Source organism: Tachyglossus aculeatus, chromosome 21, assembly GCF_015852505.1.
Source record: "Tachyglossus aculeatus isolate mTacAcu1 chromosome 21, mTacAcu1.pri, whole genome shotgun sequence".
NCBI classification, from domain to species: Eukaryota; Metazoa; Chordata; class Mammalia; order Monotremata; family Tachyglossidae; genus Tachyglossus; species Tachyglossus aculeatus.
In genome coordinates, this window is record NC_052086.1 from 74,208,161 (window position 1) to 74,235,546 (window position 27,386).

The 27,386-nt window shown below is 45.9% G+C and overlaps 1 protein-coding gene across 1 annotated transcript; it reads right to left on the reverse strand.

The window, feature by feature from the left end:
* Positions 1–2,517: 2,517 nt before the first annotated feature.
* LOC119942637 (phospholipase A2-like) lies at positions 2,518–23,640 on the reverse strand. Its single transcript, XM_038763514.1, has 4 exons — positions 23,514–23,640; positions 16,122–16,269; positions 14,843–14,949; positions 2,518–2,732 (listed from the first exon to the last, which is right to left on the reverse strand). The coding sequence occupies exons 1-4, from the start codon at positions 23,596–23,598 to the stop codon at positions 2,554–2,556; spliced, it is 519 nt and encodes a 172-aa protein (XP_038619442.1). The 5' UTR covers positions 23,599–23,640; the 3' UTR covers positions 2,518–2,553.
* Positions 23,641–27,386: the final 3,746 nt, after the last annotated feature.

A 27,386-nucleotide genomic window follows, 5' to 3' on the forward strand; every position in this document is an offset into this window, starting at 1 on the left:
AGGTGATCAGGTTGTCCCGCGAGGGGCTCACAGTCTTAATCCCCATTTTACAGATGATGTAACTGAGGCACAGAGAAGTTAAGTGATTTGCCCAAAGTCACACAGCTGACAATTGGCGGAGCCAGGATTTGAACCGATGACCTCCGACTCCCAAGCCCATGCTCTTTCCACTGAGCCACGCTGCTTCTGGGTCTTAGCATACCTTTGGCATGAATATCTTTTCTGGAGTGGCTTCCTGGAACTTCATTTCCAATTAATGAAGACTAATTTAAGTCACTCTGCTGTCTCGCTGCTTCCTTGCAAAACGTTTAATTTAATCCCTTAATAAAATCTTAGCTTAGCTTTTGTTAAAGGAGATGTTTTATAATTTGACCTCACGCTGAGTGATGTATTTTTACTGTGTCCTGGATATGTTTGCCAAGAACTGTGATTATAAATATGGAATGGTTTGAATTACGGCTGTCAATAGATAAACAACATGTTTTAAAAACGATACCCGGCCTCAGCACACCAGATCCAAAGTGTGTTATTTTGACTTCACAAACTACACTTTAACCGTTGCTACTTACTTGTGAGGAATTGCATATTTTCACCTATAAGCTTTTAAGAAGTAAGTTGGGTAAAATTAAGCACAGACACATAAATTAATAACTGTGGTATTTGTTCAGTGCTTACTATGTGCCAAGAACTGGAGTAGATACAAGATAATCAGGTCCCACAGTCTAAGTAGGAAGGAGAACAGGTATTAAATCCCCATTTTTGCAAATGAGGGAACAGAGGCACTGAGAAGTTAAGTGACTTGCCCAGGGTCACACAACAGACAGGTGGTGGAGCTGGAATTAGAACCCAGGTCCTCTGACGCCCAGGTCAATGCCCTTTCCACTAGGCCACACTGCTTCCCTTTGGCTCTGCTCACTCCTCAGCCCCGCAATAAAGACTGCCAAGCTCTTTTGTGAATGGCAGAGGAAACGAAAGCCGAGGAATTAAGAGAGGCTGGAAACTGGGCTATTTTTTTCCTCACCTGCTCTTAAAGTAAACCCCAACCAATATTCTAAACCATTTGTTGGGCGTTGGGTATTATATCTAAGCCTAAAGCAAGTGTAGTCCGGGAAACCCCTGGATGCTGTGACTGGCTTGGAGATGACCACCTGTCTCCATGTTTTGTTTTGTTGTCTGTCTCCCCCTTCTAGACTGTGGTCCCGTTGTTGGGTAGGGACCGTCTCTATATGTTGCCGACTTGGACTTCCCAAGTGCTTAGTACAGTGCTCTGCACATGGTAAGCGCTCAATAAATACGATTGAATGAATGAATCCTGGGCAGTGATTGGTGAGTAAGCTGGACACCAAGAGGAACCAGAGCTGGAGTGGTGATAGGAAAAAAAGGGGACAATAGGAGACTGGATAAGTCTGTCTGTCTATCTGGACAACCTGATCACCTTGTATCCCACCCCAGCGCTTAGAACAGTGCTTTGCACATAGTAAGCGCTTAATAAATGCCATTATTATTATTGAGAGAAGCAGCGTGGCTCGGTGGAAAGAGCACGGACTTTGGAGTCAGTGGTCATGGGTTCAAATCCCGGCTCCGCCACTTGTCAGCTGTGTGAGTTTGGGTGAGTCACTTCACTTCTCTGGGCCTCAGTTCCCTCATCTGTAAAATGGGGATGAAGACTGTGAGCCCCACGTGGGACAACCTGATTACCGTGTTTCCCCCCGGCGCTTAGAACAGTGCTTGGCACATAGTAAGTGCTTAATAAATGCCATTATTATTATTATTATTATTATTATCAACTATCTATCTATCTCTATCTATCCATCTGTCTATCTATCTATCCATCTGTCTATCTATCTATCCATCATCTATCTATCTTACTGCCAACCACTTTCTCACACACATCCTCCCCCTAGCCTGGAAATCCCTCACCCTCCACATATACAGCCGACCACCACTCTCCCCACCTTCAGAGCATTATTAAGGTGACATCTCCTCCAAGAGGCCTTCCCCAACCCTCTTTTTCCCAGTTCGCTCTCCCTTCTACATCATCTAGGCACTTGGATCTGTACCTCACTCCCAACCCCATAGTCCTCACATCACATCCTCAAATTATATGTTATATATTCCTAGTAACATCTGTCCCCACCTCTAGACCGTAAGCTCATTATGGGCAGGGAATGTGTCTGCCAGTTCTGGTGTGTCATACTCTCCCAAGTGTTCAGTAGTGCTTTGCATATAGTAAGCGCTCGATAAATAGCATTGATTGATTGATTGATTGAAGGACCTGGGGCCAGAGAGACTGGGGCTTGAGAGTTAGAGCCATCGTATTTGGATGGGGAGGAGGGGAAGAAAGGGACAGAGTTGGCATCTGGAGCCAGTCCAGCCACAGGGGAAGCAGGGATTACTGGGAATAGTGACAGGAATGGGGCAATGATCAGGAGTGGGAAAAGGAACAAGGACAAGGACACTGGGCATGCGCAAGATATTTCAGTTCCCGAGTCCTCAGGTTAAATTTATGAGGAACCATTTTTACTCCATGAAAATAATTTTTATTTTTGCATTTTAATATTTATTTGAGATGGTGCGTTTGTTCTTGCTTGCCTTGCACGAGGGTTGCTTCTTTCCACATGTATGCTGGGGGAAGAATTCATACTTTCGGTTCAATTTGACTTTGGCCCAACACTTGACAGCTTCACTGTCACACCTGCACATCATTTTTTGGCATCTGTCTTCCAGCGAGTCTGGAAGAGATTAGAAAAAGCAAGTTAGTTATTTAAAAAGGTCAGAGTGAGCATGCAGAAAATGAATTTAGAAAGCTGTAACACAATTTAAAATTTGATATTACAAAATGTAACGGTTTTTTGGCTTTTGTTCTTCATCACTGTTGCATTTTATTTTGTGTCTCCCCTTGTTTCTTTAATAATGGTACTTGTTAAGCACTTACTCTGTGTCAATCACTGTTCTAAGCACTGGAGTAGATACAAGCTAATTAGATTGGACACAGTTCCTGTCCCACATAGGGGTCACAGTATTAATCCCCACTTTACAGGTGGGGCAACTGAGGCACAGAGAAATGAAGTGACCTGCCCAAGGTCACACAGCAGACAAGTGGCAGAGTCAGGAGTAGAACCCAGGTCCTTGTGACTCCCAGACTTTACTGGTTTCTGACCTCAAAAAAATCAATTAATTCAAAGTATAATCTCTGATCCTTTTAGACTGTGAGCCCACTGTTGGGTAGGGACTGTCTCTATATGTTGCCAACTTGTACTTCCCAAGCGCTTAGTACAGTGCTCTGCACACAGTAAGCTCTCAATAAATACGACTGATGATGATGATGATGATCCTCCTCTAGATGCCCAAAAGTAAATAATGATCAGAGAAACATTTATTGAGAACAGAAAGATCTGAAAATACTTATTGAGAATATTATTTGGAGCTACAGTATTACAAAATTTGGAGAAGATGCAGTTCCTATCATCAGGGATTGTACAATTTGCCTGAAACATACCATTAACAGAAGGCTAAAGAAAGTTATTCAAATACAACAAATCAATACTAAGCTCATTGTGGGCAGGGAACATGACTGTTTATTGCTGCGCTGTACACTCCCAAGCGCTTAGTACAGTGCTCTGCACACAATAAGCACTCATCGAATGAATGAATGAAGAAAGACTTGCTCTTTGTAGATAAAGATCAGCTCACCACAACCAAAACTATTGATAAAACTTTCCATTACTTGAATTATCCAACTACTTATCTACATTTAGTTAAACATGGAGCAGCCCTGGAGTGTTCTCTCTCTCTTTCTCTCTCTCTCTCTCTCTCATGCTATGTTTGCTTTTTCTTCATACCTTCATACCCAAGGAAAAGGGGCTTTCTGGGAAAATGTGGCCCCCCGCCCCACAGTTCTTCGTATTTTCGCTTTTTGTCCCCTTTTCTTCAGCCGTGGTTGTGCAGGGGCTTTTGTAAGAAAGTTGAAAAGACTCCCCTTGACTCTTACTAAACCGTTCAGTGAGAACTTAGAATATGAGTGAAGACCCAGTGTCATCTGTTGCTGTTTGGGGTCTCAAATATACTCTATTCTGCGACCACAAACTCTACCTTCCAGCTGCGCCTCAGGGCGGGCCTGCCTCTCCACCTGAGAGGACGGACGGCTCGATGCAAACGATTAACACTAGAACACGAGTCTGGGAGTCAGATGGACCTGGGTTCTAATCCCAGCTCCTCCACTTGTCGGCAGTGTGACCTTGGCCAAGTCGCTTCATTTCTCTGTGCCTCAGTTACCTCATCTGTAAAATGGGGATTGAGACTGCGAGCCTGATGTGGGACAGGGACTGTGTCCAACCTAATTACCTCGTAACTACCCCAGCACTTAGTACAGTGATTGGCATATAATAAGCAACTAAAAAGTACTACAATTATTATTACCACTATTATAAAAACAATTCAAGTGCAAGCCCTGCTGGCATTGGGATTTACCTTGCTCTTCTTAACCGTCGTTGTCTAGGTAATGATTCCCCCACATGGCAAGGGGCCAGAAAACATACACTATCACCATCAGCAGCAGCAGCAGTGGTATTTATTGAGTGCTTACTGTGTGCAGAGCACTGTGCTAAGCACTTGGGAGAGTACAATAGATATGTTCCCTGCCCACAACGAGTTTACAGTCTAGAAGGGGAGACAGATGCTAAAAGGTGCTGTAGCCTAGAATGTGTCTATCAGCTTTGCTATATTGTACTCTCCCAAATGCTCAGCAAAGTGCTCTGCCCACAGCAAATGCTCAATAAATATGATTGATTGATTGAGTCCCTAGAGGTGTTGTCTCTGGTGCTTCAGGGCTCTTCTCCAAAATGCATTTTCATTCAGACCCTTCTACCTAGTCAAAGCATATTCCCAAGTGCTTAGTACAGTGCTCTGCACACAGTAAGTGCTCAATAAATATGATTGATTGATTGATTCTCTGGGCCTCAGTTCCCTCATCTGTAAAACGGGGATGAAGACTGTGAGCCCCTCGTGGGACAACCTGATCACCTTGTATCTACCCCAGCGCTTAGAACAGTGCTTTGCACATAGTAAGTGCTTAACAAATACCAACATTATTATTATTATTATTATTATTATTCCCCTTCCTTCTATGATTCTGTGAGCACCCTGTGGGCAAAATCGTGTCTGCCAATGAAACTGCATTTTTTTTGTGGTATTTGTTATGCATTTACACTGTTCTAAGACTGGGGTAGATACAAAATAATCAGATTGGACAGTCCGCGTCCTACATGGGGAACACAGTCTTAATCCCCATTTTACAGATGAGGTAACTGAGGCACCAAGAAATTAAGTGACATGCCCAAGGTGACACAGCAGACAAGTGGTAGAACCGGATTTGGAACCCAGTTTCTTCGGACTTGCTGTATTTGCATTGACCCAGGAAGCGAGAGGGCAAGCAGGCTTTCTTGTAGTGACACGAATGCTCACGGATGCAGTCTCACTGTCACCATTTGATATTTCTCTGCCAAACTGAGGGACAACTCTGTCTTGCTAGGAGGTCAGCTTGGGAGGAGTGAACTGAGATGTATCAGAGAAAGAAAACAGAAAGAAAAAAAAGACTGCGGTAGTAGTATCGATCAATCAGTGGTATTTATTGAGTGTTTACTATGTGCAGAGCACTCTACTAAGCACTTGGAAGAGTAGTAGTAATAGTATTTATTAAGCACTTACTATGTGCAGAGCACTGTACTAAGCACTGGGAGAGAACAGTGGGAAGAGGGCTAAGGGAGTGCGTTAATTAATAATTATGGTATTTGTTAAGCACTTACTCTGTGTCAAGCACTGTACTAAGCGCTGGGGTAGATATAAGGTTATCAGGCTGGACACAGTCCCTGACCCCCATGGGCTCACAGTCTCAATCCCCATTTTACAGATGAGGTAACTGAGACACAGAGGAGTTAAGTGATTTCCCCAAGGTCACACAGCAGACAAGTGATGGAGCCGGGATTAGATCCCACAACTTCTGACTCTCAAGCCCATTCTCTTGCCGCTAGACCATGCTACTTCTCCTAAAACCTTGAAACCTTGCCAATTGTGGGAGGTTTCTCTCTGAAAACAACAAAAATGGGTAGCTAAGGCTTCAAGGCTGTCCATCACCTCGCCCCCTCCTACCCTACCTCCCTTCTCTCCTTCTACAGCCCAGCCCGCACCCTCCGCTCCTCTGCCGCTAATCTCCTCACCGTACCTCGTTCTCGCCTGTCCTGCCGTCGACCCCCAGCCCACATCCTCCCCACTGGCCTGGAATGCCCTCCCTCCGCACATCCACCTCCCTTCAAAGCCCTACTGAGAGCTCACCTCCTCCAGGAGGCCTTCCCAGACTGAGCCCCCTCCTTCCTCTCCCCCTACTCCTCCTTCCCACCCCCTGCCTTACCTCCTTCCCCTTCCCGCAGCACCTGTATATATATATATATATATATATATATATATATATATACATATATATAAGCCTCATATATATATATATATGTGTGTGTGTGTGTGTTTGTACATATTTATTACTCTATTTATTTTACTTGTACATATTTATTCTATTTATTTTATTTGGTTTCTATGTTTTGTTTTGTTGTCTGTCTCCCCCTTCTAGACAGTGAGCCCGCTGTTGGGTAGGGGCCGTCTCTATATGTTGCTAACTTGTACTTCCCAAGCGCTTAGTACGGTGCTCTGCACACAGTAAGCGCTCAATAAATACGATTGAATGAATGAATGAATCAACAATTTGGGCAGCAGAGTGGCAGAGGGGTAGGCTTAGGAGGGAAAATGAGAAACTCGGTGCCTACCAACTCTTTGTATCATACTCTTCCAAGCACATAGTACAGTGCTCTGCATCTAGTAAGTGTTCCGTAAATACCAATGATTGATTGACTGATTGATTCAGTTTTTGTCATTTTAAGCTTGAGATGCTAAGAAGAGTCTCTCCACCAGGCAGGAAGAAACGCAAAATTGTCAGGCACAGGACTGGTGAGGTAGACTGGGGAGTCAATGGCAAAAAGGTTACAGTTAAAACTGTGAACAGCTGGATTTTCAGAGAGACTTGAGAGTGGAACTAGAAGAGGTTAGGATCAACAGAGAGGCTTGCGAATTTAGTGTTGGAGGAGGAGAGATAGGTGGGAGGAGGAGGGCCCTTGGGGAAGTGACATAAGCACTGTCACCTTGCCCCTCCTACCTCACCCCCACAATTAAGGCACAGATCATTTAAGTGACTTGCCCAAAAAACACGCACTAGAATTTCTGGCTTCAGGTGCCTGTTAAGCCTCTTTGTCAGAAATGCCAAACACTAAATAGCAGACAGAGGTTGGGTTATCAGACTCCTCATATTTTAGATGAGGTCAAGTGGTTCTAGTTCAACAGCTCTGGGGATCCTGTCAAAACACAAGAGCAAGTCCTAGAAGCGTCCAACACCTTAGAACAATTAGCTCTCTGAGCCACTTGAAAAAGTTTTGCTGAATGGATAGAGCCACTTAGAGAACTCTTTTGGAGCCCAGACACAGAAATATGCAGATAATATCAAAACCAAACTCTTCACCTGCAACCTTTTGTCTTAAAGGAAATCAGTATGACATTGTCTCTCTATGAACCCTCCTCCTCGACCTCTCAGCTGCCTTCGACACTGTGGACCACCCCCTTCTCCTCAACATGCTATTCAACCTTGGCTTCACAGACTCCTTCCTCTCCTGGTTCTCCTCTTATCTCTCCGGCCGTTCATTCCCAGTCTCCTTTCAGGGCTCCTCTTCCCCCTCCCATCCCCTTACTGTAGGGGTTCCTCAAGGGTCAGTTCTTGATCCCCCTTCTGTTCTCTATCTACACTCACTCCCTTGGTGAACTCATTCTCTCCCACGGCTTCAACTATCATCTCTACACTGATGACACCCTACATCTCTGCCCCTACTCTCTCTCCCTCCCTTCAGGCTTGGGTCTCCTCCCGTCTTCAGGACATCTCCATCTGGATGTCTGCCCGCCATCTAAAACTCAATATGTCCAAGACTGAACTCCTTATCTTCCCTCCCAAACCCTTCCCTCTCCCTGACTATCCCATCACCGAAGATGGCACTACCATCCTTTCTGTCTCACAAGCCCACAAACTTGGTGTCATTCTCGACTCCGCTCTCTCGTTCACCCCTCACATCCAATCCATCACCAAAACGTGCCGGTCTCACCTCCACAACATCGCCAAGATCCACCCTTTCCTCTCCATCCAAACCGCTACGTTGCTGGTTCAATCTCTCATCCTATCCCAACTGGATTACTGCACCAGCCTCCTCTCTGATCTCCCATCCTCCTGTCTCTTCCCATTTCAGTCTATACTTCACGCCGCTGCCCAGATCATCTCTTTGCAGAAACACCCTGGGCATGTTACTCCCCTCCTCAAAATTCTCCAGTGGTTATCAGTCAACCTACGCATCAAGCAAAAACTCCTCACTCTCGGCTTCAAGGCTGTCCATCCCCTCGCCCCCTCCTACCTCACCTCCCTTCTTTCCTTCTCCAGCCCAGCCCATACCCTCCGCTCCTCTGCCACCGCTAACCTCCTCACCATGCCTCATTCTCGCCCGTTGCGCCATCGACCCCCGGCCCACGTCCTCCCCCTGGCCTGGAATGCCCTCCCTCCTCATATCCGCCAAGCTAGCTCTCTTCCTCCCTTCAAAGCCCTACTGAGACTCACCTCCTCCAAGAGGCCTTCCCAGATTGAGACCCCTCTTTCCTCTCCTCTTCCCCATCCCCCCCGGCCCTACCTCCTTCCCCTCCCCACAGCACCTGTATATGTTTGTACAGATTTATTACTCTATTTTACTTGTACATATTTACTATTCTATTTAATTTGTTAATGATGTGCATCTAGCTTTATTTCTATTTATTCTGATGACTTGAAACCTGTCCACATGTTTTGTTTTGTTGTCTGTCTCCCCCTTCTAGACTGTGAGCCCATTGTTGGATAGGGACCATCTCTATATGTTGCCAACTTGTACTTCCCAAGCGCTTAGTACAGTGCTCTGCACATAGTAAGTGCTCAATAAATATGAATGAATGAATCGATGAATGAACGAACCCTATGTTAAAGGGAGTTGATAGAAAGCCTCAAAAACCTAAAAAAAATTCCTTTTCCTCATCTAATGGATTTAACCCCCATCTCCAACATACTGGAGGAGCAGAACAACACTCTTTCAACCAGTGTTACTTCACAAGGAAAAACTTGGTCCTTTACCCCTTTGGGTAAATGTCTATAAAGTTTCCTGTATTAAAGGAATAGGAGAATAAGCTGTTTGCTTTAGAAAACTATTGGGCCTCTTTAATAAGATTGCTTATTGTTAAAGTTTGTTAGATCCCTACAAATGTTTTAGTTCATCACTCTGAATCTATTAACTTTCCTCACCCCTCCCAATTGAGGGTCTATGGTGATTCAGGAGCCAAGAAACACTTGTGAGGCTGTAAAAAATGAAGGTGGAAAATATCAAAGGAACAATTTTTTTTTAAAAAAATTTCTAAGTACTCTATTCTCCCAAGTGCTTAGTACAGAGCTCTGAACACAGCAAGTGCTCATTAAATACCACCAATTGATTGATTGTTTCCCTATCCAGGGGAGATTTGTAGATTTCCGTTGCCCATCACCGCAAATAATTGTGAGTATCCTGGACTGCTCTCTAGTGGAAATATCAACAGTGACATGGCCTCAGGGTCAGAAGGAGGGAGAAGGAACACAGGAGGTGAAGCGAAATAGGAAAAGCAAACAAATAAACCAGGATTGTGTAGAGACCCATAATTGAGAGAGATGTCATTGGTTGTCTCTTATCAGACATGTGACCTAGTGGAAAGAGCACAGAATGGGAGTCAGGAGTTCGGATTCTAATTCCAGCTGCCATCTGCCTGCTGAGTGACCCTGGGGCAAGTCACTTAATTTCTCTGTGCCTTAGTTTCCTCATCTATAAAATGAGGATTAAACACCTGCTTTCCCTCCCCCTTCGACTGAGTCCCATCTGGTTTGAGACTATGCCTGATCTGATTAAAGTGCATCTATCCCAGCACTTTGCACAAGGCTTGGCATATAGGAAGCACTTAACAAATAGCACAATTATTATTAGGATCAAGGATTAGGGTGGGAGGTGGTTGGGCACTGGGTGCTTCAGGAGGCAGTTTAAGGTTTGGAATAGTTGGAGTGGGCTGCAGATGTGGAAGTCAATAGAGGAGGACAGAAATGACACTAGGCAGGGGAGAAACAGAGATATGAATTACAGCAGGGGAGAGTGAATTTGAAGTGGCAAAAGTCAGCCTCTAAGATTGTAAACTTGTGGGGAGCGAATGTATCTGTTGTACTCTCCCAAATGCTTAGTACAGTGCTCCGCTCACAATAAACACTCAATAAATACGTTTGACTGACTCATTGCATTTATACTAGCAGCTTGGCTGCACTAGTGCAAGACTGAAGAAAAAAGAGGGTCCCAGGATGGTGGTGTGAGCCTGGAGATGCATGGAGCCAGAGGCCCAGGGGGGTAATAGAGTTGTTTGGAGTTGAATCAATCCATCAGGCAGTCAGTGGCATTTATTGAGCACTTACTATGAGCAGAGCACTGTAATCAGCACTTAAATGCTGATATACAACAGAAGGAATAGATTTTAACTCTCAGAGATAAGACAGTTCGAAGGGAGTCTAGGAGGGGTGGGATAGCTTCATTCATTCAATCATATTTATTGAGCACTTACTATGTGCAAAGCACTGTACTAAATGCTTGGGAGAGTACAGTATAACGACAATAACACCTTGGGCTCATGGGCAGGGAATGTATCCACTAACTCTGTTCTATTATTTTGTACTCTCCCAAGCACTTAGTACAGTGCTTTGCACACAGTAAGTGCTTAATTCAATCAATCAATCAGTTACATTTGTTAAGCGCTTACTGTGTGCAGAGAGCATTGTTCTAAGTACTTGGGAGAATATGATTTAACAATATAACAGAGTTGGGAGACACCTTCCCTGCCCACAGCGAGCTTACAGTCTAGATGCGGAGACAGAGATCAACATAAAGATGGTTAATTGATTGATTGTTTGATAGGTAGAATGAGTCCAAGGTCCAGGGGTCCCACAGTGGGTGACGACAGAATCTGGGGTTAAGGGAATGTGGGCAAAGAGGCAGGATAGAAGGATATGGACAATTAGTGAAATGGTCGAGTTGGTGAGGTGAGAGATTGAGAACACTGCCTGGAGATGGTAAGATTTAACATGTCTCTATGCTGATCTGTGGAGCACTCCAAAACACTTCCTAGTCAGTCAGACATATTTATTGATGCTTACTGTGGGCAGGGCACTATACTAAGGGCTTGGGAGAGTACAACGATAAACAAACACATTCCCTTCCCACAGCAAAAGGACTAACAGGCTGGACACCACTCACCCCCTGATCTTCCTCCCAAGGGAAGCCAGAGTGGTCTATATGGATACGGACACCAGAAGCACAATGTTATCCTACAGAACATTTTGTGGGAGTCCCCCCGAATCTAGAGCATTTTTCCAAGGGCACCCCTGATTTGCCCCACATTGCTCCAGAGCCACTGTGCTCTCCTCTCAGGTTCCCTTGAACCTGGGGCTGCTTCAAGGCCATGGGATTCATCAGCAGGAATCAGTCAGTCAATCGCATTTATTGAGCATTTACTGCACGCAGAGCACTATACTATGCACTTGGGAGAGTAAAATACAACAATATAACAGACACATTCCCTGCCCACAATGAGCTTAGTCTAGAGGGGGACAGAGATATTAATATAAATAAATAAATTACAGATATGGACATAAGTGCTGAGCTAAGGCACAGGGAAGCTAGATGCCTAAAGTAAAAATACTGTACACTAGCCCACGTCCTGCCTCTGGTCTGAAATGCCCTCCCTCCTCTAATCCAACAGACAATTACGTCCCCCCGCCCCTTCAAAGCCTTATTGAAGGCACATCTCCTCCTTCCCAGACTAAGCCCTACTTTTCCTCATCTCCCGCTCCCTTCTGCATCACCCTGATTTGCTCCCTTTGTTCTTCCCCCCATCCCAGCCCCACAGCACTTCTGTCCGTATCTGTAATTTCATTTGTATTGATGTCTGCCTCCCCTACTCTAGACTGTAAGCCCATTGTGGGCAGGGAATGTCACTGTTTATTGTTGTATTGTACTCTCCCAAGTGCTTAGTACAGTGCTCTGCACATAGTAAGCGCTCAATAAATACGATTGAATGAATGAATGAATGACAGATCACCTGAAAAACCAGACTAATGTAAAACCAGGTGAATGGTCACGCTACTCCTCCCACCAGAAATGCCCCCAGACTGGACTTTCTTGTCCACTGGGAACTCCCTGATTCTCAAATCTTTCGAAGGGGAATTTGCCTCAGAACAAGTTCAGATGGAGGGTGGGAGGAGGGACAGAGTTTGGCCTTTCAGGCGGTGTTGGGTTTTTTTTTATGAGAAGTAGCATGGAGTAGTGGATAGAGCACAAGCCTGGGAGTCAGAAGGTCATGGGTTCTAATCTCAGCTCTGCCACTTGTCTGCTGTGTGACCTTGGGCAAGTCACTTCACTTCTCTGTGCCTTAGCTACCTCATCTGTGAAATGGGGTTTGAGACCGTGAGCCCCACGTATGACAAGGACTGCGTCCAACCTGATTTGCTTGTATCCACCCCAGTGCTTCATACAGTGCCTGGCACATGGTAAGCGCTTAACAAATACTATTATTATTATTATTATTATCATTAACAGTTTCCTGGGTTTCAGCAGCCTGTTCTCAGTTCCCTTTACCGGGGGCACTCTCAGAGCGGGGAAGCTGGGTGACAGGTTTTCACTTTTTATCAGGTAAGAATTGGTTTTCTCCAGGAATGAATTTAGGTTTTAGTGGGTCTGGAACTGAGAAACAGCATGGCCTAGTGAATAATAATAATAATAATAATAATAATAATAATAATGACGGTATTTGTTAAGCACTTACTATGTGCAAAGCACTGTTCTAAGCGCTGGGGGGGATACAAGGTGATCAAGTTGTCCCACATGGGGCTCACAGTCTTAATCCTCATTTTACAGATGAGGGCACTGAGGCTTGAGAAGTGAAGTGACTTGCCCAAGGTCACACAGCAGACATGTGGCGGAGTCGGGATTCAAACACATGACCTCCGACTCCAAAGCCCGGGTTCTTGCCACTGAGCCACGCTGAATAGAGCAAGAGCCTAGAAGGCAGAAGGTCTTGGGTTCTAATCCCGCTTCCGCCACTTGCCTGCTGTGTGATGTTGGGCAAGTCGCTTAACTTCTAGGTGCCTCAGTTACTTACCTCAACTGGGGATTAAGACTGTGAGCCCCATGTGGGACAGGGACTGTGTCCAACCTTGTATTAACCCATTTCTCAGTACAGTGCCTGGCACATAGTCAGCGCTGAGAAGGTTGCCCTTTCCACTAGGCCATGTTGCTTCTCAATACTATTGTTGAATGAGATTTTCATTTCCAAAAGGCAAAGTTTTGGCAACCGTAAGGGATCCAGTTACTGTGGTGCCAATTGCAGACAGTGAAGGAGTGGAAAAAAATAAATGTGAGCTAAATGACGTGGAGTCTCTATGCCCTGCCATATTACCCAGGGGGTATGGGGCTGGAGAACCAGAAAGCTACACACACACACACACACACACACACACACACACACACACACACACACTCTCTCTCTCTCTCTCTCTCTCTCTCTCTCTCGCTAAGCTAGTTGAGGGATACAGAGGTCAACAGAAAATGAACAAAGTAGTGACTTGCTACTTACTACTCAGAAATTTCCAGTTGTTGCACATACCCCTCCATGTCACATAAAAACTTGTTACCATCGGCTTCGAGGCTGCCTACCAGTTTTCTCTAGCTTACATATAGCTGTATATATGTATACATGTTTGTACATATTTATTACTCTATTATTTATTTATTTTACTTGTACATATCTATTCTATTTATTTTATTTTGTTAGTATGTTTGGTTTTGTTCTCTGTCTCCCCCTTTTAGACTGTGAGCCCACTGTTGGGTAGGGACTGTCTCTATATGTTGCCAATTTGTACTTCCCAAGCACTTCGTACAGTGCTCTGCACACAGTAAGCGCTCAATAAATACGATTGATGATGATGATATCCGCTCTGTTCACCCATTATTCCCCAGCCACCACTCTGACCTCCTTCCAAGCTCACAATCTCTGTGGCCCTCACTCTCGAACTCCTGACTCTGATCTCATGCTGCTTAATGCTGCACCTCCAAACCTCCCCACCAAATAATAATAACAATAATAATCGTGGTATGTGTTAAGCGCTTACTACGTGCCAGGCACTGTTCTAAGCACTGGGGTGGATACAAGTAAATCGGGTTGGACACAGTCCCTGTCCCGCATGGGGCTCACAGTCCTAATCCCCATTTTACAGATGAGGTAACAAAGGCACAGAGAAGTAAAGTGGCTTGCCCAAGGCCACACAGCAGACAAGTGGCGGAGCAGGGATTAGAACCCATGACCTTCTGATTCCCAGGCTCATGTTCTATCCACTAAGCCTTGCTGCTTCCCAAATCCACCAGACCTCAGCCCTTACCGTCTTCAAAACCCTCCTAATATTCTACCTCCTTCACCAAGCCTTCTCCAATTAATCCCTATATCTATATCTCTTCTGTTTTTACAGAATTTATTTCTACTCTGTGACCACGTATAATTGTTTGTCTCTCTTGTTCTTCTGCAAAGGTGAGCCACTGCATCCTATTATTCCCCTCTACAACTCTTCAGCTCCAAACAGTACTGTGCTTAGTAATGCCAGGCTGACAAATTGATGGGTTACTCTACTCACCACAATCTACTTTCTTGTCTTTGCACATGAAGTTGTACGGCTCCAATACGGGGTGGCAGCCTTTAGCCTCGGCCTGGCCATAACAGCAGTCATGACTATGGCAGCACCTAGATGTGGAAAAGAGAGGAGGGTCCCTCAGTGATAATCCTTTCTCCTTCATAGTGGTTTGTCCCTCTTCTTACTGGTTTTAAGGACTGAATTTCATCCATGCATTCAATCGTATTTACTGAGCACTTACTGTGCGCAGAGCACTGTACTAAGCTCTTGGGATAGTATAATTATAACAATAAACAGACACTTCCCTGCCTGCGATGAACTTAGAGACTAGAGGGGAAGACTGACATTAATATAAATAAATTACAGATATGTACATTAGTGTAGTGGGGCTGGGAAGGGAGGATGAATAAAAGGAAGCAAGTCAGGGTGGAGCAGAAAGAAGCGGGAGAAGAGAAAAGGAGGAGTCAAGGAAGGCCTCTTTAAGGAGATTTGCCTTCAACAAGGCTTTGAAGCGGGGGAGACTAATTGTCTGTCGGATTTAAGGAGGGAAGGCGTTCCAGGACAGAGGCAGGATGTGGGCGAGGGGTCACTGGCGAGATAGATGAGATTGAGGTACAGTGAGAAAGTTGGCATTAGAGGAGCCAAGTGTGTGGGCTGGGTTGTATTAGTGGAGCTGGGTTCCCTTCTCTTAGTGTTCTAAAGGACTGAATTTGCAGCCCCATGAGATCCCATAGGATTTCAAAACTGTTCCTTGTAGATTTACACAAACAGCATCTAGAGCCAGAGATCTGCTAGCTGAATGGGTTTCTGGGAGTTGGCATGAGGCTGTAGGAGAGGAACCAAGAACCTCAGAACCCTCTGACTGAAAAAGACCTCTACAGCTCATCTGGATTGTTGCTTCTCCAGCTCTGTTATTTGGGGGTTCTTCAGGCTGAGAGCCACCATCTTAAACGTCATTTCCTCATGAATAAGGAGACATCTCCGTCTTCTAGACTGTGAGCCTGTTGTTGGGCAGGGACCGCCTCTACATGTTGCCAACTTGTACTTCCCAAGCACTTAGTACAGTGCTCTGCACACAGTAAGCGCTCAATAAATACGATTGAATGAATGAATGAATGAATCTAAGATGGTGATGCCCAAGACAGTCCTTAGCTATTATTACTAAGCTATTGAGACTCGGGGCCAAGAGCCAATTAGAACCATGATATGGAGAGGAGAGACCAGCCGGCCCAATTTCCTGCCACCTAACCCAAGCCCTTGCCCAAAGCCCTTTGGTTCTTACCAGTCGGTTTTGTCCCGGGGCCAACCACTTCCTCCTAAACCACAGTAGCACCCGTAGTTCACGTAATTCAGAGGGGAGTTGTCCGTGCTGCACTGTATGGCTTTGGCTAATTCAATGAAACTCCTCCTGGGTCGGGCTTTCCCTCCGGCTGGTGAAATGGGACAGAGTTCAAGTGACAGACAAGGATTTCAAAGTACATTCACTCTTGGCTTCCTAGAGCTGGGAGGAACTATGAAAGACATCTAATCCATCCCCCAACTCCAGACAGACCACCATCCCAGCGAGCTGAGAATCACCCTGGCGTTTAAAGTCCTCCTGAGAAGGAGCAGCTGCAACTTTTTTTCAGTCACCACGTCCAGCATTTAACAGCGTTCAACTGGGAGGAAGGTCATATTTATGACAGATGTATGTCGCTTTGGCTGCAATTTAAATCCATTTCTTCTTCTTAAATCTTCTGTAGAAACGAGGAGCCATTGATTGCCACACTCTGCATGATGACCATTTAAGTAAAGTTTTTAAAACTGCCCTCCGGGAAACATGCTGGGGGTATGGGTTGCCTAACAACTCTAAATCCCATGCGGTCAGGAGGAATGCAAACCCAATTTAAGGGTCTGATGGGTCCCCCAAGACAGGGTAAGCCCAGTATTTCTCACCACCAAAGATAAGCCCAGTATTTCCCAACACCAAAGACAGTAATTTATCCTTCTTCACTCTCTTCTGAGCACTCTTGGGCCTTAAGATCTGGATGCAACTTCCCCTCCTCAAAATATTGAAATTACTTTTAACTTGGCGTTAGCTCCATGTGGGACAAAGACTGTGTCCAGCTTAATTAATGTGTATCTGTCCCAGTGCTTAGAACAGTGTTTGACACATAGTAAGCCCTTACAAATACCATTAAAATAAAACAAAGCAGCAGCGCAAAGGTAATAAGGGGAGAAATGATCTGTTCTTCCCTGACTAAGCCCTTATTTCCTTAGCTCCGACTCATCACCCTGATTTGCTCCTTTTTATTCATCCCTCCCCACCCTAGTCCCACAGCATTTATGTACATATCCATGAGTGATTTATATTAATGTCTCCCTCTAGACTGTAAGCTCATTGTGGACAGGAAATATGTCTACCAACTCTGTTATCTTGTTGTATTATATTCTCCCAAGCACTTAGTACAGTGCTCTGCCCACAGTAAGCGCTCAATAAATGTGATGGATTGATTGATCTGTTGGGTTGGCCTCAGATTGCTCTCAGTGCTTTGGGTCCCACATTGCTAGGAATGTGAGAAGCAGCGTGGGGTAGTGGATAGAGCACGGGTCTGGAAATCAGAAGGTCATGGGTTCTAATCCCGGCTCTGCCAATTGTTTGTTGTGTGACCTTGGGCAAGTCACTTCTCTGTGCCTCAGTTACCTCATCTGGAAAATGGGGATTGAGAATATGAGCCCCACTTGGGACAGAGACTATGTCCAACCCGACTGGCTTATATTCACCCCAGCGCTTACTACAGTTCCTGGTACATAGTAAGCACTTATCAAATACCATAATAATAATTATTATTATAGGAACACTGGGAAGTGTCTAGTGGAATGTCCCAGTGAGGAAGGAGGGAGACTCAGGGCCCAGAGCCAATTAGAACCATAATATGGAAGTTAAAGAAATCTTTTCTTCAAATCCCTTTCAATCTTAGTTTGGCCACTTTAATTTGGCAACTTCCAGGAGTTCTGTATTGGACTTTAATATCCAAAACTGAACTCTTCATCTTCCCAGCTAAACTCCATCCTCTTTCCCATCACTTTAGACAAAACCGCTACACTCCCGGTCTCACAAGTCCATTACCGTGGCATTATCCTTGATGCATCTCTCTCATTCAACCCACATATGCAATCTGTCACCAAATCGTGGCAGTTCAACCTTTGCAACATTGCTAAAATCTGATGTTTCTTCTCTATTCAACTGCTACCATGCTGATCCAAGCACTTTTCCTATCCTGCCTTGACCTGGTTGACTTCCTCGCCTCCTGACTCACCTCACTCCAGTCCTTACTTCACTCTGCTGCCTGGGTCATTTGTCTAAAAAAAAGTGCAGCCCAAATCTTCCCACTCCTCAAGAATGTCCAGTGGTTGCCCATCCACTCCCGCATCAAACAGAAACTCCTTATCATCGGCTTTAAAACTCTCAATGGGCTCTCTCTTTCCTACTTTCCCTCGCTGATTCCTTAATGACCCATCCCTCACACTTTGCTCCTCTAACACCAACCCACAGGGACTAGGGAAAGAGTACGAGCCTGGACGTCAGAGGATCCGAGTTCTAATCCCTGCTCTGCCACCTGCCTGCTGTGTGACCTTGGATGAGCATTTAACTTCTCTGTACCTAGTTTCCTCATCTGTGATGGGGATTCATTATCCATTCTTTCTTCTTCTTAGAATCTGAGCCCCACGTGGAATAGGGACTGTGTCTGACTTGATTATCTTGTAAGTACCCCAGCTCTTAGTACCATGCCTGGCACACAGTAAGCACTTAGCAAATACCACAATTGTAATTATCATCACTATTATTAATTAATCATTATTAATTATTAATATTAATGATATCGATTATATTATTAATAATATTATTGTTAATTATTATTACTATTATTATTATTACTTCCATTTTGTCTGTCTCGCTGCTGACACCATGCTCATGACCTTCCTCTGAACTAGAACTCCCTCCCCCTTCATATGTGACAGACCACCACTCTCTCCACTTTCAAAGCAGCTTTCTCCTACTAAGCCCTCATTTCCCACCTCCCGCCCTCCCCACTACCCACCGCGTCACCTATGCACTTGGATCTGTATGCTTTAAGCATCGACCCCCGGCCCACGTCCTCCCCCTGGCCTGCAATGCCCTCCCTCCACACATCCACCTAGCTAGCTCTCTTCCTCCCTTCAAAGCCCTACTGAGAGCTCACCTCCTCCAGGAGGCCTTCCCAAACTGAGCTCCCTCCTTCCTCTCCCCCATCCTCCCACCCTTCCTTCTTCCCGTCCCCACAGCACCTGTATATATGTTTGTACATATTTATTACTCTATTTATTTTACTTGTACATATGTACTATTCTATTTATTTTATTTTGTTAATATGTTTTGTTTTGTTGTCTGTCTCCCCCTTCTAGACTGTGAGCCCGCTGTTGGGTAGGGACTGTCTCTATATGTTGCCAACTTGTACTTCCCAAGCGCTTAGTACAGTGCTCTGCACACAGTAAGTGCTCGATAAATATGATTGAATGAATGAATGAATGAATTTGCCATTCACCCCACCCTCAGCCCCACAGCATTTATGCACATATCCATATTTTATTTTAATGTTTGTCTCCCCCTCTAGACTTAAACTCCTGGTGAGTGAGGAAGATGTCTACCAACTCTGCAGTACTGTTCCCTCTCAAGGGCTGAGTTCAGTGCTCTACACGAAGTATCTGCTCCATAAAAACCATCGATTAAAGATGGACCCCCTGACGTCTCTGGGGGTCCTTTTATTGCTGTAGGTAGAGATGCTTTAAGGTAGTGGTCTGGGCCCTTGCCCAGTTTACCCAATGCTTAAAGTAGACCTGGAGGAAAGGATAGCCATTCCCTCACTTGAAGATACCCTCACTAGAAGCAGTGTAGCCTATTGGATAGTGTACAGGCCTGGGAATCAGATGTCCTTTCATTCATTAGTTCGATCGTACTTATTGAGTACGTACTTACAATGTGCAAAGCACTGTACTAAGCATTTGGGAGAGTACAATATAACAACAAACAGACACATTCTGGCCCACAATGAGCTCACAGTTTAGAGGGGGAGGCAGACACTAAATAAATAAATAGATTAATGAATAAATAAATTACAGATATATACATATGTGCTGTGGGGATGGGAGGGAGGATGAATGAAGGAGCAAGTAAGAGCGGCGCAAAAGGAAGTGGGAGAAGAGGAGAGGAGGGCTTAGGCAGGGAAGGCTTCTTGGAGGAGATGTGCCTTGAATAAGGTTTTGAAGTGAAGGAGAGCAATAATCTGTCTGATATGAGGGAGGGCGTTCCAGGCCAGGGGTAGGAGATGGGCGAGACGTCGGCGGTGAAATAGATGAGATCGAGGTACAGTGAAAAGATTAGCATAAGAGGAATGAAGTGTGCGGGCTATGTTGTAGTAGGAGAGTAGCGAGGTGAGGTAGGTGGAGGCAAGGTGATTAAGTGCTTTAAACTTGATGGTGAGGAGTTTTTGTATGATGCAGAAGTGGATTGGCCACTACTGGAGTTTCTTGACATGTGGAGAAACGTGATCTGAACGTTTCTGAAGGAAAATGATTCAGACAGCAGAATGGAGTAAGGACTGGAGTGGGGAAAGATAGGAGGCAGGGAGGTCAGGAAGGAGGCTGATATAATACTCAAGGTGGGATAGGATAAGTGCTTGCATTAACGTGGTAGCATTTTGGATGAAGAGGATGGAGTAGATTTTGGTGATGTGAACGTAGAACTGACAGGAATTACTGAGGGCTTGAATGTGCGAGTGGAACAAGAGAGAGGAGTAAAAGATAATGCCAAGGTTATGGGCTTTTGAGACAGAAAGGATGGTGGTGCCATCAACAGTGATGGGAAAGTGAGCGGGAGGGCAGGGTTTGGGTGGGAAGATAAAAAGTTAAGTTTTAGACATATTACGTTTAAGATGATGTGAGGACATCCAAGTAGAGATGTCTTGAAGGCAGGAGGAAATGCGAGACTGCAGGAGGAAGAGAAATCAGGGCTGGAGACATAGGTCCTGGGTTTTAATCCAGGCTCCACCACTTGTCCGCTGTGGGCCCTTGGGCAAGTCACTTAACTGCTCTGTGCCTCAGTTTCCTCATCTGTAAAATGGGGATTAAGACTGAGTGCCCCATGCGGGACACGGACTGGGTCCAACCTGATTAGCTTGCAACTACCCAGTGCTTAGTACAGTGTCTGGCACATAGTAAGTGCTTAACAAATACAATTGAAACCAAAAAAATTAAGATTCCCTACTATGTTTATGTTGATCTTCCCATCTGAGACGTCTGAATAACTGAAGAGGTGAAGCTTGCTATCCACCTGGGCAGACCCCCACCCATGTCTGCACCTCTCTCACCACTATTATTCTCCACCTGAATGCCTCCTGGCCCTGCCAGTCTTTCTTACTCCTTCCGTTCTGCCCTTATGCCCAATCAGACTGAGGTGCCACCTGGGACCTGCCAGTCTATCTGAAGCCTGGGTAGTTACGGATGAGACGAGAATTAGCGTAGCCTGGGGCAAAGAGGATAGTCCTGGGGGTCAGAGATCCGGGGATCTAATCCCGGATCTGCCGCGTATCTGCTGGGTGACTTTGGGCAAGTCACTAAACTTCCCTGAGTCTCAGTTACTTCATCTGTAAAATGGTGACTGAATCCCACGCCCTCTTACTTTCACAGTAAGCCCGATATGGGACAGGGATTGTGTCCAAACTGATTAACCCCAGTACTTGGAACAGCACTCAGCACATAGGGAGCGCTTCACAAGTATTATTATTATTATTTCCTTTTTCAACCCTAACAATAGAACTTGGAACATTTGAGGGAAAGAAAAAATCGGTTGTGTCTCAACCTCCTTTTCTAGACCCTTTCAAAATACTTGGGGTGAAGACTAGTTTTGCTAGTGCTTTGATGCGAACACAGTTCACCCTGGCTACACCAGGCACTCTGGCAACTATAATCAGGTTGGGCTGTTTGTTTTGCAGATAAAGCACCATTTGCCCTACGTGCCACGTTTCTTCTTAGTCCAGAAACGATACTTTCCCCCGGGACAAATATGTCCCGAAAGCACGGTGACTACGGCACACTCTAATTACGATACTGATGCACGGTAAGAAAATACCAAAGTTAAATCACTGGCCACTACCCATATGAAGATCTCAAAGAAGCTTTTTCCAAATCCAACTGAGTAAACAATTGACGGTCCTATGCCACACAACCCGGCTTTTAGGGACAGCCTGATTTAGAGGCTACTCCCTTCTTGGCTCCACTCTGAGCTCCCAGTTCAGGTCGGTTTTGGAAGGAAGGTGTTCAAAGACACTGAGCTTGCACACAGCAGTGGCGGTGTTGCTGGCCAAAGAAAATACTCCATCTCCCTGCTGCCTTCTCCAAGAAGCCTGCATGGTATGCAAAAGTATGTGTGCTTGTGTGTCTCTGGATTTCTGTGTGTATGTGTAGTGTGTATGAGTGTCTCTGGATTTCTCTGTGTGTGTGTATATGAGTGAGTTGTGTGTCTCTGGATTTCTACGTGTGTGTGTAGTGTGTATGAGTGTGTTGTGTGTCTCTGGATTTCTGTGTGTGTGTGTGTGTGTGTTATGTGTCTCTGGATTTCTGTGTGTGTATGTGTGTATTGTGTGTCTCTGGATTTCTCTGTGTGTGCGTATTGTGTGTCTCTGGATTTCAGTGTGTGTGTATGTGTGTGTTATGCGCCTCTGGATTTCTCTGTATGTGTGTATATGAGTGAGTTGTGTGTCTCTGGATTTCTATGTGTGTGTGTGGTGTGTATGAGTGTGTTGTGTGTCTGGATTTCTATGTGTGTGTGTGTGTTACGTGTCTCTGGATTTCTGTGTGTGTATGTGTGTACTGTGTGTCTCTGGATTTCTCTATGTGTGTGTTGTGTGTCTCTGGATTTCTGCGTGTGTGTATGTGTGTGTTATGTGCCTCTGGATTTCTCTGTGTGTGTATGTATGTGTGTGTTGTTTGTCTCTGGATTTCTCCATGTGTGTGCATGTGTGTCGTGTGTCTCTGGATTTCTGAGTGCATGTGTATGTGTGTGTGTGTATATGAGTGAGTTGTGTGTCTCTGGATTTCTCTGTGTGTGTATGTGTGTGTGCTGTGTGTCTCTGGATTTCTGTGTGTGTATGTGTTATGTGTCTCTGGATTTCTGTCTGTGGTGTATGTGTTTCGTGTGTCTGAATTTCTCTCTGTGTGTGTGTGTGTGTGAGAGAGAGAGAGAGAGACAGAGACAGAGCTTGTGGCTCAATGTGACTGTATCGCTCAGGGTGTATGTCCCCGACGAATGCGGATAAGTGTCAGTGAGTGCGGGAGTGAGTGAGTGAGTTCGTCCGTCGGTCGGATGGGGAAACCCCGATGAGAAGCGCTACTACATCTTCAGAAAACGGACGTGGCGCTCAATGAATTTTCCTCCCTGCAAACGGTCCCTGGGAACGGGCTTTTTCTGCCTGGCTCTGCCCCCCCGTGGGACCCTCTTCTCTGCCGGCCTTGCCCGCCTCCCCCTGGCTTGGTTTCCCGGGACTTGAGAGAGATGTGTGTCCGTGTCCGTGTCCGTGTGTCCCCGTGTCCCCAGTGCCCCCCACCCCCCGGCCCGTCCTTCCCCTGCTCCCCAGGGCCAGGACCCCAGGGGACTCACCGGGCTCCGGCGGCAGCAGGAGCAGCAGCAGGAGCAGGAGCGGGAGCGGGATGGGGAGCGGCCCCTGCCCCCACCGCGGCTCCATGGGGACGGACAGGCAGGGCCAGCCCGGCTGCCGGGGCCAGGGGACCGCTGCACCACGCCGCCCCGTCCTTCCAGGGCCCGCCCCGTCCACCTAAGCCCCGCCCCATCCCTCCAGACACGTCCAGTCTATCCAGGCCTCGCCCCATCCGTCCAGGACACACCCCGTCCCTCCAAGACCTGCCCTAGCCCTCCAGGACACTCCCCATCCACCCAGGCCTCACCCCGTGCATCCAGGATACACCCCATCCCTCCAGGCCCCGCCCTGTCCCCCTAGGACACTCCCCAGCCATCCAGGCCCCGCCCCAACCCTCCAGGACCCGTCCTGTCCCTACGGGATACGTCCAGTCCATCCAGGACACAACCGGTCCCTCCAGGCCCCACCCTGTCCCTCTAGGACACTCACCATCCATCCAGGCCTCGCCCTGTCTCTCCAGGCCACGTCTAGCCTATCCAGACCTCACCCCATCCATCCAGGACACACCCCGTCCCTCCAGGACCTGCCCTGTCCCCCCAGGACACTTCCAGTCCATCCAGGCCTTGCCCCACCCATCCAGGACACACCCCGTCCCTCCAGGACCTGCCCTGTCCCCCCAGGACACTTCCAGTCCATCCAGGCCTTGCCCCATCCATCCAGGACACACCCCGTCCCTCCAGGACCTGCCCTGTCCCTCCAGGACACTTCCAGTCCATCCAGGCCTTGCCCCATCCATCCAGGACACACTCCGTCCCTCCAGGACACTCCCTATCCAACCAGGCCATGCCTCATCCATCCAGGCCACACCCCTTCCCTCTAGGACATGACCTGTCCCTATAGGAGATGCCCCATCCCTCCAGGCCACACCCTATTCATCTAAGTCATGCCCATCCTTCAAGGCCACACCCAGTCCACCCAGGCCTCGCCCCATCCCTCCAGGATACACCCCATCCCTCCAGGATACACCCCATCCCTCCAGGACATTCCCCATCTACACTCTCTCCCTTCCGCATCATCCTTGCAATTGGATTCGCCTCCCTCTCAGCCGCACAGCACTTACTGTGAACGTATCTGTAGTTTATTTTAACGTCCACCTTGCTCTCTAGTCTGTAAACTCCTTGTGGGTGGGGAATATATCTACCAAATCCGTTATATTGTACTCTCCCAAGTGCTCAGTAGAGTGTTCTGCACATAGTAAGTTCTCAATAAATATGATCCATTGATGGACTGTTTGATACTAAGTGCTCAATAAATACCAGTGATTGATTGATATTTGAGTAAAGAGTTGGCCCAGTGTCAAGAAGGCCAACTCTTTACTCAACTCTTTACAGTGCTCTGCACATGGTAAGCGCTCAATAAATACGATTGATGATGAAGAAGGACTTTCTGGGCATGCTCATTAATTATATTGGGTTCGAGTTCTGGATTCTAATAATAATAATGTGTGGTATTTGTTAAGTGCTTACTATGCGCCAGGCACTGTACTAAGTGCTGGGGTGGATACAAGCAAATCAGATTAGACAGTCCCGGTCCCATGTGGGGTTCACAGTCTCAATCCCCATTTTGCAGATGAGGTAACTGAGGCACAGAGAAGTGAAGGGACCTGCCCAAGGTCAAGTGGCAGACCTGGGATTAGAACCCGTGACCTTCTGACTCCGAGGCCCATGCTCTATCCACTATGCTACACTCTGAGGATGTGGAGAAGTAAGACAGTGGAATCACTGAAAGTGATTAAAAGAGTGCAAAGCATGGCCCTTGAGAAAAACCAAATTATAAAAGTGGTATTTGTTAAGTGCTTACTATGCGCCAACCACTCTACTTAGCTTTGGGGTAGATATACCACAATCAGATTCGACCCAACCCTTAATCAGCATGGGTCTCACAGTCTAACAGGGAGGGAGGACTGGTATTTAATCCCCATTTAAAGACGAGAAAAGCGAGGCACAGATAGATCAAACAATTTGCTCAAGATGACACAGCAGGCAAGTGGCAGAGCCGGGATGAGAACCCAGGTCTCCTGACTCCCCTTCCTGTGCTCTTTCCACTAGATCACACTGCTTCGAAAGGAATTAGGATTAGTCACCCTGGAGAAGAGATGGCTGCCCTTCAAATGTATGAAGGATTAGCATGAAGAGGATGGTGATCAGTAACATAAAATAAAATGGGTTCAAGCTGTAATATGAAAAATACATATCTAGATCGAGAAGAATATCCTGCTTGGAGATTCACTCTGCAATTTTTCATTTGCTCCCTCTTTGCAGAGCAAAATGGATTAGAAATCTTTTTCCACCATTGGGAAAAAGGCCTCCTAACTTTCTAAACCAGAGTATCTGATAGAAACATGCAGTCCTGAAGTGCCCTTCCCCTGTTACAGGATGTCAAGCCACTATCATTCGGTCATGTATTGTGAAATTTCCTTAATGCATTCCTGGATAGCAACAGTGTCTTTTTACAGAGCCTACAATATAAACAATAAATGGGCATCTCTCTGCAATATAATCAGTTCTCCAGTCATTTGGGAGGCTGTGTTTTTGATGAACCTCATTTTAAGTAAAACTGTACTTACAGTGTGCACACCATGACCTATGCTGAATGTACGGTCCCAGACATTACTTCCAAAATCACAGCCCAGATCCAGGAGCATGTTGTCAAAAGGGCAGTCCATAATTCCCCAGTAGTTGTCTAACCAAAATGTGTAGTGAAAATATGTTGAGGAAAAGCGACCGTACTGTTCCACCAGGGAGCCTTAGGAGACATTGCACAGGACCAGGGATATCACCAAAATGAATTTGATGAGGATGACTTGTACAGAAGAAGTTTATTTGTAGGGAAACAAGCACTGTGCCAATAACAATTTACAGTTCCTCATGTTTCAGCCAAAAGAAATGCTTACAAGAAACTATTTTACAGCAAGGAAATTAAGTTAAGGAACGTAAGTGAGAGGATGCTAAAACAGAAGAGGTCTATAAAGACCAACCAAGGTCTTTTTATACCTCAATAGAGATCTGTATGACCCTGTAAGTGCTATCACATCACTTTGGTAAGTGATAATAATAATTATAATACTTCCTAAGCCCCTACTATGTCCCAAGCACTGTACTAGGTACAAGATAATCAGGTTGGACACAGTCCCTGTCCCGCATGGGGCTCACATAGTCTTAATCCTCACTTTACAGATGAGGTAACTGAGGCACAGAGAAGTGAAGTGGTCATGGTCATGGGTGGCCCATGGTCACCCAGCAGACATGTGACAGAGCTGGGATTAGAACCCAGGACTCGCTAACTCCCAGGCCTGTGCTGTATTCCCTAAGCTACTCTGCTTGATGACTCTGGCCTTCTCATAGGCCAGAAGGGAATCCTGATGGCAAGAACACATGAATATTCTTCTGAACATGGTTTCTGCTAGTAAAGACAAAGCTCTGCTAAACATAGTAATAGTAGTATTTAAAGTAATAGTAGAAGTGATGGCATTTATTGAGTGTCCATTTGGCACAGCACAATTTATTAGGAACTTGGGAAGTTTAGAACATGATTAAGGCAACTTGCTAGATTTCTCACTCAACTCTGCTGCCTACAAAATCCCATGCAGAGTTCTTCTCACCAGCTATTGAAGTAGTATACTAGAAGTAGTAATAGTATTAGTGGGAGTGGTAGTAGTAATAATACCGTTCGTTCAGTGGGTGCTGTGCACTGTACTGATTGCTCCAGAAGTCTAAAGCAAGCAAACGACAAATTGCTCTACCCAGAAAGTGCATACATTCTAATGGGGAAGATGGACATAAAAATATTTACAGACTAATCAAAGTAAAAAAAAA